This window comes from Serinus canaria, chromosome 10 (assembly GCF_022539315.1).
Source record: "Serinus canaria isolate serCan28SL12 chromosome 10, serCan2020, whole genome shotgun sequence".
NCBI classification, from domain to species: Eukaryota; Metazoa; Chordata; class Aves; order Passeriformes; family Fringillidae; genus Serinus; species Serinus canaria.
Genome location: NC_066324.1, coordinates 7,646,203 through 7,662,886, shown reverse-complemented (window position 1 = coordinate 7,662,886; position 16,684 = coordinate 7,646,203). Strand labels below are relative to the sequence as shown.

At 46.7% G+C, this 16,684-nt stretch overlaps 1 protein-coding gene across 3 annotated transcripts in view; it reads left to right on the top strand.

Annotated features, from left to right (window-relative positions):
- Positions 1-16,684, top strand: part of NTRK3 (neurotrophic receptor tyrosine kinase 3) — a 210,273-nt gene that overhangs the window by 69,188 nt on the left and 124,401 nt on the right. For all 3 annotated transcript variants that reach the window (XM_009090015.4, XM_009090016.4, XM_018913926.3), the window contains exon 11: positions 268-370. In XM_009090015.4, the coding sequence (XP_009088263.1) occupies positions 268-370 (103 nt within the window). The remainder of the gene's footprint in view (positions 1-267; positions 371-16,684) is intronic.

Here is a 16,684-nt window from a genome sequence, read left to right as displayed (position 1 = left end):
CTTCCTCATACACTATCCTTGAGAATAACAGAAAGATGAAGTAGAAAAACACCACCTGCAGATTGTTTATGCTTAACAAGTTGTCACATCCTTGCAACTCCCTAAAACTTCTCACCAGCCCCTGTGAGAAATGCTTGCCATTTCTCTCTCTCTGTCCCATGTCATCCATGTGAGCCTATAGAAAGGCTAACTGGGCAAGGAGGTGCTGTATTTCTGATTTAGACTCCTGAATTCCTCTGTGTTGACTCTCAGGCTTTTTCCTTCCAGGTTTCCATAGCGGTTGGGCTGGCAGCTTTTGCTTGTGTCCTCTTGGTCGTGCTCTTTATTATGATCAACAAGTACGGCCGGCGCTCCAAGTTTGGGATGAAAGGTAGGTGCAGTCGCCTTCCCCTAGCAGGAGGCACCTTCCAGGATTGCCCGGCTCTTATAGCACACGTGGAAAGGTGTTGTGGCTTTATTCCTACCATGCAAAGCCCTCTAAAGGGAGTGCAGTCCTCTTCTGCTTGTTGAGAGAGTAATGGAGACAAGTGGGCTGGTGGTTCTCACCTGTGTGAGCGCAAATGTGGATGTGTGCTCCTTATAAGTACATAACTGCACCTACAGGTTGTCCAAGAGAGCTTTGAGTCTGCTCCCTCCAGCCCTGCATTGTGTTCAAGATCTTGGGTGAAATCTGTTTTATGGATTTGGTGGTGCTCTGGCTGCAGAGCACAGGGTGTGCAGGAGGAAAGAAGGATGTGAAATTGGTTTGAGTTCTCTTGGGAAGGCAGGTGCAGCCACTCTGTGCCTATCTCTGAGTGAGGACTGAGATGGTGCTGTCACTTTGTGTCCATACTGGGAAGGCAGTGGTGTGGAAGGTCACTTTTTGATGACTCTCTGATGAGAGGTTTTCTCCTCTGTGTCGTGAATAACGACTTTAGAAATTTATTTCAAGTGTCACTGATAGTTACTGCGAAATGAGAAGGCATTTGACGTTTGTCAGGCAGTTCTGGTCTCTGTCCTGGGGACACCAGCTCTGTGGTGAGACAGAGCCAATGCCAGAACAGATAATTCTGTGCCATCTGCTTTTTGTGATTCTGCTGGTATCTCCAGCTGGGCAGTGTTGGTGGTACCCAGTGAAGGCTGAAGGAAGAACCTTTGCATGACAAAGTAGTTCCCAGCCTAACTGGTGGTTCATGCATGCACTGTTTGAAGCCAGGCTTTGACAAACATGAGCTTCTCCTAACTAAGGCTTCAGAATCACTGCCCATTTCCTGGCCTTGCTGTGGTCTCTGCTTCAGGGCAGGTTGATAGGTTTAGGAATGTTCCCTGCACTTGCCTAGGGCTTTGTTTTCTTCACGTAGACATTTCCTGAGTGGGTCCAGACGGGATTCTGGCTGGAGTTTCTCCTATGCATCCTATGGAGATAGAAGACAGGACATTTAATTAAATAGTGAATCTTCTACACCAACTTAGGAATATTTAGTCCATATGTCCAATGATAAGAACCATCTGGTGGAGTGTACTGACTGGTGGGTGGAGTAGAGGAATGGAAGACATGGTTCCTGGGATCAGTTCCCAGCTCCTCTACTGACTCACTTAGTGGCCATAGGCAATTAGCTGTCTTAACCTCTGCCTCTGCTCTAATTTCCCCATCTGTAAAACTGGGATGATGTTATGTGCTTTCTGGAGGGATTTGTCAGAACACTTTGGAAGTGCTTGGGCATGTGCCACTGATGGAGCTTTGAGATATAAATATGAAAAGGAAAAGTAACATCTGACTCCAGTGGAAGAATCAAAGGGGAGTGAAGTGAGCCTAATGTGAGTAACAAGTCTTGGTGAACAGATGTGTGTATGTGTTCAGAGGTGTTTGGATAAGTGTGTCAGTGGATATTCTGCATTCCCAGAAACCAGAGGGGGGTGCCATAATGGGCTCTTGCGTGTAAAGTTTAATGGAGGCAAAGGTGTTTAGCTAGAAAAGTCTGCTTTCCTCCTCATCATGCTGTGTTTCTTCCAATTCTGATATGAAACCACAACCCTGCAAAGTCTGTACAAGTATAATTGGCTTTGCTTGGAGAAAGGAGGACAAATACATCTTCAAAACTGGGGAGATTATTAAGTCACAATTGTCGTAGGCACCACCATAGCCTACTCACACTGCCCAAACTCTGCTCATTTAATTCTTGGGCAGGAGATATCCTTTGTGACACCCAGTGTGTTATCATTTACTAAGGGAAAAAAAAATCCAAACCCTGAGTCTTTTTGGGCAAGAGCATTCCTGATTTGAGAGCTGTTTGTTGCCAGCTGATATATTGCCACTTGTTGTTGAAATCCCAGCTTGGCAGGACTGCAGGAGCAGGTTTTTCCTGTTGATTTTGTCAGATGTAGAACATTGTGTGCTCGTGTTGGACATGTTACCTAAAGCACCTCATGAGTCTTTCTGAGTACATCTTTTTCCTTCTGCTTCTCCAAGTGCTGAGCAGATGGTTTATTTCCTCGAGAGAGGTGAGCATGGACTGACAAAGTTGGATGTCACGTTGAGTTTGGAAGGCTCCCTGGGCCAGCCTGATGGATTGCCCACCAACCTTAGAACCAAGTGTCCGACACCCCAGCTGCCTTTGTGGAACAAAAGCTGTTGTGGCTTGAGGGATGTGTGCTGGGAGAGGACTCGAGGGGATGGTCTGTCCACTTTTGTCTTCTTCTGGCTGGTGGCACACCCTTGGAGCACTGCAGCAGAGCCCTGCCAGAGCCATCCCCGGTTGCTGATCCAGGGTGGGAAGCCTGCAGAGCTGAGCGTGCCTCGCTGGGCTGGAGCTCTGGCACCAACAAAAGCTCCTTTGAGAGCGGCTCTGACGCGCTCTGCTCCTCAGCTGGGCTGGCCCAGCCTGGCTCTGGGCCATCCCTCTCGCCTTCCCCTGCTCCCTCCCGAGAGGGCATTCATTACCACGGCACAGCAGAGGTCAGAGCCCCTTTCTGGCTGCTCTGGCTGGGAGGGAACAGGGGTGGGCTGAGGCAGCTGGGGGGAGCTGGGAGCTCACTGGAGCTGGGCTGGTGGAGGCGGCAGGGAAAGGGCAAACAAAGCTCCTTTTTTTTTGTGTGGAAAGTGGTGTTCTGTGAGCAACAGAGAGGCACTGGAGCGAAAACCACTGGGAGAAATGAATGTTAAAACTGAGGCTCGTTGAAGTTGCAGAAGTGCAGCCGCTTGCTGAAGGGTGTTGCATCCAGAGAAGGGGCTGGGATGGTTTTTAAAGCCTTGTGTTAGTGTGGGGAAAAAAAAAAGGGTCTCAACAAGCAAGAAATTGAAATTTGGAGTCCTTTGTTTTACTCTGTGTCCCAAGGGGGTATGTTTTTTTTGGATGGGGTAGACCACATGGGAATAAGGAGCCCAGTATCCTGCTCTCAGTCGCTACTTGCTCCAGCTCTGGGGTCAATGTCCCACATTCCCTGAGTGCCCACCCAAGGGGGAGAGCTTTACACCTCACCTCCTGGGGTCAGGCTTGTCACTACAACCCTTGTAAACAGTGTCTTCCAATCTCAGCAGATGACAGGAAATGAAATTTTGTGGTATAATAAAAAAGTCACATGCAAGTCCCAGGACTAAGAAAAATTAAATTTCATGAAAGAAAAATAATGGAACAGAAAAGATCTGGGGCATACAAAATGTTTGGATGGCACAGTGATGGAGACTGTAAATACTTATGTTGATGGATGAAAATATATTCCCCTTTTAGTTGTTTTCTGTTACATTTTCAACTGCCTGGGGATGAAGGACGTGTACTCATGCATATCTGTGATGTATTCCTGGTGCTGCACAACTTCAATAAAAACCAAATGGAGTTAGCTGAGATATGCAGAGAAAGGTGCTAGAGAAAATCTAGAGACAAGAGCACTTGTAGTTTAACTGTTTTCCAGGCTCTGAGACTTAAAACTACTTCCATTGTCCAAACAAGGTTTTCTTCCTCGAGTGGAGCTGGTGCCAGCTAATGGTTCAGGCTTGGTTACAGCTGGCAAAGACTTGACTGGTTTTTAATCTGATTTCCTAAAGAAATAAGGCATGTGATCATGCTGCCTCGCTGCACACACTCAAGTGTGTGTGCACAGCTCTCCCTGCCTGGATTTCCCCTTTCTGTGCTGCACCTTCTGCATGTGCTGGCCAGTTCCACCCAGAGGGGAGGGAACAGGACTTACAGACTCCTTTACAGGGATCAGGGAAGTAAGGGAACTTTATAGAATGACAGCTGAGGTGATGTCCTGCTGATAATAATGCCTCAGGGCTTTCTGGACATTGCAGAATTCATATGGAAGCTCAGCCTAGGACAGAAAAACACAGGGATCAGGCTTTCACAGGGTCTGCTGTGGTGGGTGGTGTGCACGTGTGTGCACATGCATATATGTGTTTATTTTCTGAATAAACAGAAACACCAAGGATGTGGGGGAGAAACGAATGAACAGTAAACAAATACTGCCCACGCTTGCTGTAATGTTTCAGGAATCCCATTGCTATCAGTTTATTTGGTATTTGCTCTAATAGCCCTGATCAAAGTGCTGGCACTGCTGACGTGCATGTGGATGTCAGAAATACTTGCAGAGCTGTTCCATTGTAATTTAGTGTTAGTTAAAAGGTACTTAAAGCAGTTGCCTATTTGATTATGATTGGGGGCCATTAACATTTTTTTTCCATAAACAGATGGTTACTGTCCGCTGAGTTGATTGCAGAACAATTCCAGAGTTCTAATTCAGGAGGAGCTGCTCCTGCAAAGATATCTTGGGTGCCTGGCTTTTTGCTTTTGTTGATTTGCATTTTTAATTTCTCTTTTAGTTTTTTTCTTTTTCCTCTTACATTATGTAATTATTGCTACAGGTTCAAAGGGGGGGAAATATATATGTGTATGTATATATATATATATATCAGAGCCATGATCTGCCTTTCAGATGAGGCTTAGTTCTGTCCCATGTTGCCTTGGTCAAGCCTGGCTGTAATCATACACTGATTTTTTTATTTTTTTTTTTTCCCTCCCCTGATTATTTGTTGTATAGGCATGGACAAACCCTCTGCAGCTTGGAGAGCCTGCATATCAAGGGTTTGCTGCTCAGGAGAAATCTGTGATCAGGCCCCTTTCATTCCTTCCTCCTGGGAGCCTGCCATGTAGTGGGAGCAGGAAGAAAGAGCAAAGTACTATCAATCTGGCACAGCCACAGGAGAGAAACAGCCATACATCAGCAGCCACAGCTAATTCCAGGGATTTGGGGATGTATGGCTCTCCAGAGCAAAGGGCTGGAAGTGGGAACCCATTGTTGCTGTGTTCTTTGAGCTGGGTGTGAGATGTGCTGAGCCCCCTGAAACATCCGAGCAGAGCAGCTACATGGGACTGATGGAATTCAGGGGTTCTCCTTGCTGGTGTCCTTCAGTTTGTTTGCAAATACCCTTGATGTACTTCTACTCCTCAATATTACTTGGGTTTATTTGCCTGGGAAGTGGATTGAAAGGGCAAGTGGTTTCACTGGGGCTCCCTTCTATAAATACCTGCTTATACTCTGCTGAAGTGCAAACTGTGCTATTTTTATGTTTGTTTATTTAATGCCTTCAAGGTGATAAAGCATAAAGCTCTTTGAGCTGCTGAATATTGCTTTCTATGACTGCCTGAAAGTAAGTTGTAGACTGGTGGGGGTCAGTGTCAGTTCCTTCTCTCAGGTCAAGAGGACAAGGCCTCAAGCTGCACCATGGAAGGTTTAGATTGGATATTAGGGAAAATTTCTTCACTGACAGGGTGGACATGCATTGGAACTGGCTGCTCAAAGAAGGGGTGAAATCACTGTCCCTGGAAGCATTAAAAAACCATGGATGTGGCACTTAGGGGCAGGAGTAGTGGTAGAACTGACAGTGTTAGGTGAATGGTTGGACTTAATGATCTTAGAGATCTTTTCCTGCTTTAATGGTTTTATGGCAAATGTCTCCCCCTCTGCTGTGCCATGCTGTCTGTAACTGGTATGGTGGCAGCAAGGGACAGCTGCTATGAAACCCTGGGTCTTGTGGCAAACCTTTGAGAGATCCCATCTGTCCCCTGGGCTGCTGTGACTGTGACAGGCTTCTGCTTCTCCTCTTTGCAAGGGTAGATCCCCTCTCACTCCAGCAGTTGAATGCTTGCACCCCTTGTCCCTCAGTTCAGGTGGTGTTGGTCTGGTGAAGGCTTGGAAGGTCACACTGTTCCTTGGTGCTGTCTGAAGGGGCATGGAGCCATCCTTGGCTGGACAGGTGCATTGAATGACCCTGCAGAAGAAAAGGTCAGGATTTATTTAGATCTAGAAATGAAACATTTTCCCACTCCCAGAAGAATTAATAGGTTATTTATAAAGGAAATGTAAAGTGCACTGACCAGCCATTATTTATTTCAGTTGCTGTTACAAAACCCAGGTGTCTTTTTTAGGCCACTGCTGAAAGGAGGAAAAAAAAAATAAAAATCAGTGATGTTCAGGTGACCCAAGAAGCCCCAAGCCTGCTTCACAGCATAACCATGCAGGCTCTTCCTCCCTGTGCATGGCTCCCTCACTCAGAGTGTCTGTGTTTGCTCCAGTCCCTGGCTGGGTGCTCCACCCTGGGTGCACCACCTGCCCTGAGGGAGCCCAATGGCAGAGCTGGTGTGTGCCCAGGGCAGCTCAGCACCAGCAGGGTCTCCTCACAGCCTTTCACAAACACTTCTCACACTCTGGTGGTAAAGGCTGCATGAGTGATCCTTATCTTACCTGAGATTCTGCATCAGCTGAGCTGCTGGAGAGAGAATGGCATTTATTTATTTTTTAATGCTTTTTTTTTAATTGAAGTGTCCCATTTCCAGCCTCAGAGCATTGGCTTTTCCACCAGCAAAGCATTAAGAACTGGCTGGGGATGCTGCTCCTTGTACACCGTGCTGGCTTCTGCCTTTGAGTGAACCTGTAGGAGAGAGAGGGTGAGAATGAGCCATGGCTGCTCCCCTGGGACCACAGGGGTGGAAGATGTCCTTCACCCCCTCACTATCCAGGAGCAACTGAATTGCCCCAAGTCCTCATCCAGCAGCTTGCACCCATCTTTGCTAAGGCTGTGAGATTGCCCAGGCTCAGCCACCTCAGCAGCCTCCCCAAAGGACCATGCAGAGGGTGCTGATCCTCACAGGGCTCCTCTCCACAGCACTGCTGCTCCTGCCTGCCCTTCCCTTGCCTCCATGGCTCCAGCCTCCCTTTGCTGCTTGTTCTGATGGTGTCTGTCTGTCCCCACATGGCTTTGCTTTAGTGAATGATGCTGGAATGGCTGCCCAGAGCCAGAAAAATTCTGTTGATCTCCAGAACAGGTACTACATACAGCAGCAGGATAAGCTATTTTGTTTAAGCAATAGGACTAAGTCTGATCAAGACCTACCACCTCCACAAACCTTGTTCTGTGCATTCCCATGTGCTTCTCTGCAGGCAGCCAAGGACCAGACAAATGAATGCAAACTTTGATGTGGCTTTAATAAGGTGCAAGGCAGTGTTGGAAGGACCAAAGGACTTTAATTAATATTTTAGTTGTGGTTTGTACTGCACTTGTCCAGCTATTCTTTGAAAAAGATTTTGCTGCTCCTAATGCTGATAAATGGTCCTCTGGGAGGATGCCCCTGTTGAGTTTATCACCTCTTCCTCCTCATGACTTGCTGCAGGACTGTTGTTCATTTATGTGGTGTTTAGCCATGGATGCAGAAATCTGTCACGCTGTCCTTAAACCCTGGAGCAGGAGAGCTCTGCACTTTGTCAAGGGACAGGTGACTGTGATGTAAATGCAGGATTGGCAAGGGAAACCTTGGGCAGCTGTGAAGGCAAATGGAGAGAAGAAAAAGAAAAATGCTGCTTGGTTTTGAACCTGGGATGAATGTGCTTGAAGGAATGCCTAGAAATTCAGAGGCAGTGGAATAAACTCCCAAGGGAATAGAGAAGAGCTGTCACCTGGGCTGTTCAAGCTTTGACTGGTAAAAGCACTGGGGAAGTAAATTGTAGAGAGCACTGGAGCATCTGATGATCTAATGGGCTTGTTCCATCTCCAAGTTCTATTTCTTGTGGTGAAATGAGAGCCTATCTATGTCCAGGGCAGTTCCAAAAACCTCCATCAGCAGCACCAGTATTTAGCATTTGTTGATGGAAGTTGGATGCTCAAGCATCTAATTTCAATCTACAACCATGCTATTAAAAATCAATGGACCAGAAGATAATGCCTGTACACAAAAGCAGCTGGGTAGTATTTTGTGCACAGGAGAAATAAATCACATTTGGAGTCTCATATTTTGTGTCTGAGGAGCAAGGGTTGTAATCCAGTTTCTGTTTGGGACAGTGGTCTTCAATTTAAGCCATGGCCTTGGATAATGCAGTAGAATAAAGTCTGTTACCCTGAACCTGTCCTGGGGTTCAGGAAAGGGACTCAGGATGTCTCTCAAACTGGCCACAGGTCTTTCTTTGGACTCTGTGTATGAGACACAGCTGCTGTTAGGGTGATTGAGGAGCAGCAAGCTGAGAATGATGCCCAGTACACCCCCAAAAACTCATCCCGGCCTTGTCATCAGCTGTCATGTGCTCTGCTCCACACCCAGGCTGTGTTGCAGGATCTCCCTTCTGCTCTCAGCCTTCTGGCAGGAGAAGGGCTTGGAGCTGGGCATCTCCTGTGTCTCACAGCCCCTTTGCTCCCTGGATCTGCTGGAACCTGATAGATCCAGGAAAGCTTTTCTCTGGTCCTGCACCCACAGCAGCTACCAGCCTCTTCTGGAAGGGACTGTTTCACATGAGGACCCTCACACTGCAGCCCAGCATCTCATGCACCTTGGTGTTGGGGAGGTTTTGTGGCTCTGCTGGCTGCCCTTGGATCTTGCTGAAAGAACTGACTTTGTGACCAGCAAGGGGTTTTCCCTACCAAAAATGTGAGAAAGCCATGTTGGATCAGATGTCTGTTTAGGAGCAGTCTCTGGGCAGGTGGTTTTGCCACATCTGCCTTCGGTGTCACTCAAACTCAAGTAATGCACAACTTCAAAAACTGCAGAGGGTGCAAAACCAAACAGTTATGGCAGAGAAAAAGTATGTGTCTGCTTGGGCTTTGGATTAAAAACTCTCTGGCTTACTTCTCATTCCATGTGAACAACCTGCAAGAACGTCCATCTTCTCTCCATGCCAGCTCATGCTTTATCCTCCCCAGCAAACTGCAAGCTCTTCCCAGCCTAAGGCAGTCGAAAGTCAGACAAGAGGCTGTGAATTAGTGTGAGAGGAAGAAAATTGTTTTCCTTCACTTTTCATTGTTTTTTCTTCATAGTACAATTCACAAGGCAGGGACTGAGATGGTGCCACAGCAGCTCCAGGGTGGGCAGTGCCAGAGGGGCTCCCTGGCTCATCCCTGTCCTCCTCCTCCTCCTGCAGGAGCCTGAACTGGCCTTTTTGTTGCTGACAAAGCAATTTCATGCTGGTGCTCTAAGAACTCTTGTGACATCCCCAATTTTCCAGATGGATAATGAAAACCTGCGAGCAGGGCCGGCACGGCGGCTTCCGAAGCGCTCGCCTGTGGAGCTGTGTCCATTGGTTTCATATCTGCTGACAGGGCTTAATAATCATTACACTGAGTGGAGCTGGCACCTGGGGAGGCAGGTAAAGACACTGCTGCCCTGGGGCTCAGACACCTTTCTCACCACGCAGAAGAGAGATGGAAATCAGACCTGGAGATGCTCATCCTGATGGGCCAGTTTCCGCCTCTCCTTCCTCCAGGCTGTGCAGCAATGCAGGAGATGCTGGCCAGATCTCATCTCTTGCTCAGGAGACTCTTGGCACCCTCTCCTGGCATTCAGGGATGCCCCGAGTCTGACCTAGGGGTTCCTGTGCTTCCACTGGGCCACTGCTTTGGAAAGAACAAACCAGAGCCAAACACTCCCCAGTCAGCAGATGCATAGTCCATGCAAATAGCAAAGCATGTCTTTATCCTAAGTGGCTGTAGTAATGGTATGAAAAAAAAAAACCACCTATAATTTTGAGGTAACAGTGGTCTAGGATCAATATTTATTCTTATTGATTTCTTAATTTCTCTAACAATTTTTCATTAGGTTTTTTGGTACATTCCCATGACCATCCCTGTGCACACAGCAGTGGGATGCTGCAGCAGGCCTGAGTAAGGAGCTCTGGAACAGCAGGGCAGGGCAGGCAATCCTGCTGGTGGGGTGCAGTGCTGGGGATCTGGCTGCTGAGACCTGCTGGGAGGAGAGCATTGTGCAGAGTCACCAAAATTGTCTGGGGCTGGACCCAGGGGCAGGACAGGTTGCTGCCAGAGAACTGCTCAGTCTTTTATGTAAGTTAACTCATGACAAGCTTTTGCATCCCATCCCCGTGGTTGTTCATCGCTGGGGCTGTTGCAGCTGGCTGTTCCTGCAGTGCTAAACAGGGGCATGGATGCAAACCCTCCTTCACCCCAGCCCAGTCCTTCCAGTACCACCATGGCATTTTTTTGCTGTTGCCCTTTGCTGAAGCTCCCTGGTGTGTGGGAGTTTCCTGACCCTGCACCCAGAAGGGTTGGGGATTACCTCAGGTTTGGTCCCCCAGTGCTGGATGGGGACAGTTCCCTGCTGTGCAGAGCTTGGTCCCACTGTGCTGCTCCCCTGTAGGCTCATAACCTGTTTGCAGCCTGTGGTCACCACCAGCCCATCTGACACTAACTGTTTTCCAGGTCCTTGCCTCCCAGTAAATTGGTGATTTACCACTAAAACCTTGTATTTAATGTTTTTGAAGTCTACATCTTGGTTTTCTTACTTCTGCCTGTGTTTGCTGGCTGAGGGATGCATTGCCCCTGTGGCTGTGCCTTTGGTGCCTCTTGACTTAGGAGAAGGCAGCTGAGCCACTGGGAATGAACCAGCTCTGCTCAGTCACTGAGCCTCATATCAGCAGTGGCTTCAGAAATTATGATGGTCCCACCTCATCCCTTAAATAGACACATATTGCCATGTAGACTGGCTTAAAGCTCTGCCATAGTTATGCCACCCAGACTGGCACTGGCAGGGAAGAGCACTGTAAATCAAATTTACTGTTATATTACTGTGAAAGTGCTCATATCTCAGCCAGTTTGAATTAATTTTTCAAGAAAGTTTTTCTCTGAGACATTATCAAATATATTACAGTCTTCATTGACTAATTTTGTAATTCAATCGGGGAAAATAAGGCATTGAAGGTAGTTCAGCATGATTTGTTTTTATAGACCAACTGCTTCATCCTCTTGATTCCACTATCACTTAGCCTCTTAAATATTTTTTTCCTTTGATTTTTCACTATAAATTTAAAGTTAGGTTTATTAATTTATTCTTCACACCAGGCAGGGTAACAAATACAAGTTTTATGCATATATGTGTATCTAGAGGGAAAAGTCTTTACAGATATAGAGAGCTTCTGCCTTCTTGACAAGTTTCTCAGCCAGGAATTAAATTGGTTGCAACGTTTGGTAATGAGACTTCATGCCTTTTGGACTTCTGAGTGTTTTTGAGGGTATCCTGCTCAGGTCTGTCCCTCCATGTGGGACAAAGAGAGCAAATATTGCTGAATTTTCAGTAATAATTTTCTTAGTTGTTTTAACAATTACTTAATTTTCTTTCTCTCTGTTTTTGTTATTTTATTTTGGTTCATGCTTTAATTATATTTAAGGAGTATTAATTCTTCTATATCCTGTTTGTTTTCAATCTCCCTTGATCTAAGGAATTGTGATAGAAATTGAAATTAGATACAGCCTTTTACTTCTAAATGTCTGCAGAAATCCCATTCCATCCTCCTGCTGCAGGGCAGCTGGATTTTAGCAATTTCTTCCTTTTTTTAATATTGTTATTTAATTCTTAATAACAAAACATATTGTCTTCACTATGTTTCTTTTCTATCTAAATCCATTATGCTGCTGGTGTATTAAGGAGGGATTTGGGCTCACTGTCTCTGCTTAAAGATTTCAAGTAATGCCTCTTGGCTGCTGCTGTCTGTGAAGGTGCTGTTGGAGTTAATGGGATGTCAGCATGTGCCAAAACCCCTCATCAGCAGAGCACAGTGTTCCACTCTGACACATTAAAACAGAAGTTGTAAGGGTAAAGCAAGACACTTTTCTACCTTTTGATATGTATAGGTAAAGGCATTGATTTAAGTTCTGCTGAAGCCACTGTGATCAGGTTGCACCAAAAAAAGTCACTTCCTCCCAAGTGCATCCCAATGGAGCAGCTGGAATCCGTGCTGGGTCCTGGGGTGCTTCAGCAAAGGGCCTCTCACTTGGGTTTGCTCCTGCCAGAGCTTTGCCAGTCTCAGGTGAGGGTTTTGGGACCAGCCTTATGGGCAGGCTTTGTGTTAATCTGCCAGAAAGGAATGAAGTTCTGCTTTCCTGCTAAAAGAGGAGAGAGGTGCTATTACATTCTGTTGATTGAGTATTTTACCAGGATGTGCTACTGGGCCTTTGAACGCCTGCCAGGTGCCTCTCTTTTTTTAATACCTTAGTTATTTCATTGAGGCAAAACCTGGCTTTTATTTACCTGCTATTAGACAGCTTGCAGAAAGCTGTGTAAGCTCTCCTTCTGCAAAAGGCACATTAGTTCAAATTCCTGGTTGCTGTGCAGCTCTGCTCTGATACCTGCCTTTGGAAACCTTCCTGGATGCAGGCAGGGAGGCAACGTGCTATCTGAACCCGTGCCTTGAGGATGAGCTCTGGTTTCCAACCAGTGGCAGAAATCTATGCACTGTCCCTGGATCAAGTTTCACCTTTAAATTTCTCTTCTGTTTCTACAAAAACAAAAATTTGTGGTTTTCAAAACCAGCAGGCTTTTGTGCAAATTCAGGATCCTCTAACATCCCCTATTCTTAGTGGAGAACCTTAAGTTTTGAACTCAGCACTTGAGTGCTTTTCCTAAGAGCCATTTCCCAGTATTTTACTGTCAGAAGTTGGTGCTAAGCTAGCATGTACACACAAGGCTCTGTGTGCTGCAGGACCTCTGAACTCTCCTATGGCACACAAATTCTGGAGGTTTTATGGCCCTTGCACCAGCATGATCTGCAGTGCACTATGAATACAGAGGTGTTGGGAAGTTCCAGGCAGAAGAAATGAGTGTGTGGATGGAGGAGGGAGAGGCAATGCAGCAGTCCAGGCTCTTATTGGACAAATCCTTCATGTCACCCTTACCAAAGCAGGTGGAGGAGGAGGAAAATCCTCTCTTCTCCCACAGAGCACAGGCATGGAGGGGGGGGATACAGGTGGGGAGGGGCTTTATGAAGCTGTTAACAGCTGGTGGTAAGTGCCTGTTTGTCTACGTGGAGCTTCAGAGCCCAGGAGTGGCTGGAGCTCCCATTTGCCATTTGGCAGGCTCTGTAAGGATAAATAATCTTGGCTGTAATTTGCACTAATGATTTCCTAAGCACACTGGCATGTCTTGATCAGTGGAGGAGGAGGGAAAGCAGTGCTTCTGGCTTTTTTTGGGGTGTGAATGGGGAAGGCAGGAGGAGGCTGGGGAGAGGAGGGAGCAGCAAGAGTTTCCCATTTTGGTTAGTGGTGTGGGAGATGGAAGGTTGGTGGTTGAATTTTAATTTCTTTTATTGGTCTGGTGAGACAGTAGCTATGGGAGATGCGTTACCCACGGATGTGGCTCCACTGTGCAGGCTGCAGTCCTTGCAGGTTTTACTGAAAGATGTCTTGATAAAGAGATTTGGTTGATGCACAGTCCAGCACAGTTCTGTCAGGTTAAATTATTGAGAAGGTATATATGACTGTCTTGATTAAAAAGGTGTAGAACAAATGCAAAATACACAAACATGCTAGTTCAGAGCAGGGGGAAGTGTGTGTGGAAGCCCACAGTTATTAACCTCATGTCTACATCACAGTCAGATCAAATTCAACAAAACCACCTCAGAACCTTCCTGAATTACCACAGTTAGAGGATTTGAATTTGAACTTACACATTTAGAGCCTGGAAATAGTTTAGCACTCTCCTGCATGTGTTTTGACTTAACAGAAGCACTGCGTGCTCTGTGCTCATGCCTCGAGCTGCAGCTGTTGAAGAGCAGGGGGTCAAACACATCGTGGTACCAAGAAAAAATCTTCAGCTGTAATTTCCTAGAAGCTGTAGGCTGAGAGAAATGTTTCTAGTAAATATTGGTTCCTGGAAGATAAGGAAACTGCAAATTTTCATCTGTCTGAGGTTGTTTATCCCTGTTTCTAGGGCGTATCACAAATGCACAGATCAGGCTCTGCCTTCTGCCTCAGACATGGGAGATGTGGGCTGGGAGGTGGGGAGATGCTGTGTGTGCACTTCTGGAGGAGTGGGAACCCAAGGATGCACCCGTGTTCCAGCCTCCATCAGCTGTGACAGCAGCTCTGAGACTTGCCATCTCAGTGGTGCTTTTTTTTCTTTTTTTTTTTTTTTTTTTTTTTTTTTTGTTGTTGGGGGTACTCCTCTTACCAGATTAGCTGAGCTTTACTGAGAAAGCAGCTGGCAGATAATTTCATTACTGGCCACCTGTTGAGAAGTACATATGTGCCAGCATTTTTCTAAGCATAGGAGTTTAAAAAGTAGCAAAGGGAATTAATAGACAAATCCTACTGCAATTCCTCTAACATCCTTCGTCAATCCTGGGTTTAATGTCTAACGAGTGCTGGGGTGTGTATGATGGGAACAGGGGATGGTGCTTGATAAAGTGTTTCATTGGAGAAAAAAAGCTTTGTTCACAGTAACTCAGTGGGTAAGTTTGCATGGTCTTGATGAGAAGACTGGGACTGAGACAGGCTGGGGGACTGAGACAGGCTCCCTGCTGTGGCCAGCAGACCAATGAGCCATCCAGAGCATGCAAAGGGATAAGGGTCAGCCAGGTAGAAATGATGCCTTGCAGACTGTTAGAATAGCATGGCTGGATTTTTATTTATCCTCTGCTAAAAAGTCTGCCTTGGACAGTTCATCAGTTTGATGTTGGAGGAGCTTTTGCAGAGGCCTAACGAGACAAATCACTGCAGACTCCCTCCACAGCCACCCAGGAGGGGTGGGTTCCTCACTAGGTGGATGCAGAAGCATTTGGAGCTGTGGCTCTCTCACCTCTGGCAGCAGAATGAGCCTCTGGACCATCAGTTAGACATAGTAAAAGGCTGGGAGACCCAAAGATGGAGCATGCTGAGGGTGAAAGCACCTTGAAATGCTGTCTTGAGCATCTCCTGTGAAGGACAGGTCTGAGTGCTGACCTCCTGCATGGCCCTGACCTCCTGCGCAGGCTTGCCACAAAGTGGAACATGGGAGTTTTGGAAGAGGTCTAAATGTCTTTGGAGATGCATGTTCCTGGCAGATCTCTGGTGTCTGCTGGTGAAAAGTGCTTCCTGTGCTCCTTTACTGCTCTCTTTGTTGGAGATTGTTATTATTAAACTTCTTTGTTATGGTGTCAGCTAGAAGAGATGAGGTGTGAAGGAGGTTACATTATCAGAGCCTTCTGCAGGCAATAAAAGGTAGAAATGAGAGATTAGAGATGTTTTCAGAAGATGAATAGACAAAGAGCAATGGCCTGAACCTCAGGAAGATTTGTGGGTGGGTTAGGAAAGGCTTTGGCACATAGAGAGAAGGATGGTGTCCAGCTAGGGGAAATTCAGGATGTGGACTGGAGAAGTGGAGCCAGGTTTCCAAAACCTGGCTGTGCTGTGACCCCAAGGGTTCAACTCTGCTGTGAAGGACAAACTCCCTGCAGAAGGTGGCAGAGGGCTTGTGTGGAGCAGTACTGCTGCCCATGGGGCAGAGTGGCCGTGGTAGCTCTGCCTGCACTCTCCTCCATCCTCTCTCTCTTTGGAGCCTGCCCTGCTGGCTGCTCCCCCCTCCTGCCCTGTTTCCCCCCCGCTATCAGAGGCACTTGGTCCAGCTTTCTGACTGGAGAATTCTCCTTACCCAGAGAACTGGCCAGCACCCTTCAGTGTGAGCTCTGAGCTGCATCTCTGCTCTGGGAGGCTCACACAGCACATTGTTGGCAGCTGAGCTGCAGCCCCTTGGATGTTTTTCTCCTGACAAGAGCAGCATGTGTGGATTCTCTGATACCACCCTGTGAGCTCTGGTTGTTCCCTGAGCCCGAGTTAGTTACGGCAGCTTTCAGCACGCTCTGCTTCGATCATCTCATGGTGGACGTGGGTATTTCATGCAGGAAAATTCCCCTTTTTATTTTCTTTTTTTATTTTTTTTTTCCTGGAGAATGAGTGAATTAAGCCATGTGTTTACTACCACTTGAGCAAAGTGGTCCCAGGCTGGGCTATAAGATATACGACTGGTGTTTAAAATTAAGAGAGCAAACATCAACAGAGAAAACTACAAGGGGGAAAAGGAGCCTGGGTAATGGAATTACATTACTTCCATGCTAATATGACCTTGGAGATGGTCTACTGCTCTGCAGGGATTTGGGAGAGTAATGTATTTGATAGCATCATCTGAGAGGGTGTGCATTTATCTGAGCGTATTTATATCCAAGTTTACATATTTGTGTATAGGTGCATGGTGCTTGTTCTTTCAGTTTATTCTGTTTCACCCACACATCTCTCTGTGGGACTCAGGTGATGCTTTGGGGTCCTCTTGCAGTGGGTTTAGATACTAAGGAGGGCCTTAATGCCTTCTCTTTTAAACTGCCACCTGAAAAGCCAGAATAAAAATCATTGCACCCCTAAAGTCAATACACAGTGGCACCCCCTCCAGGATTAAATCTTCACTCCTTAGTC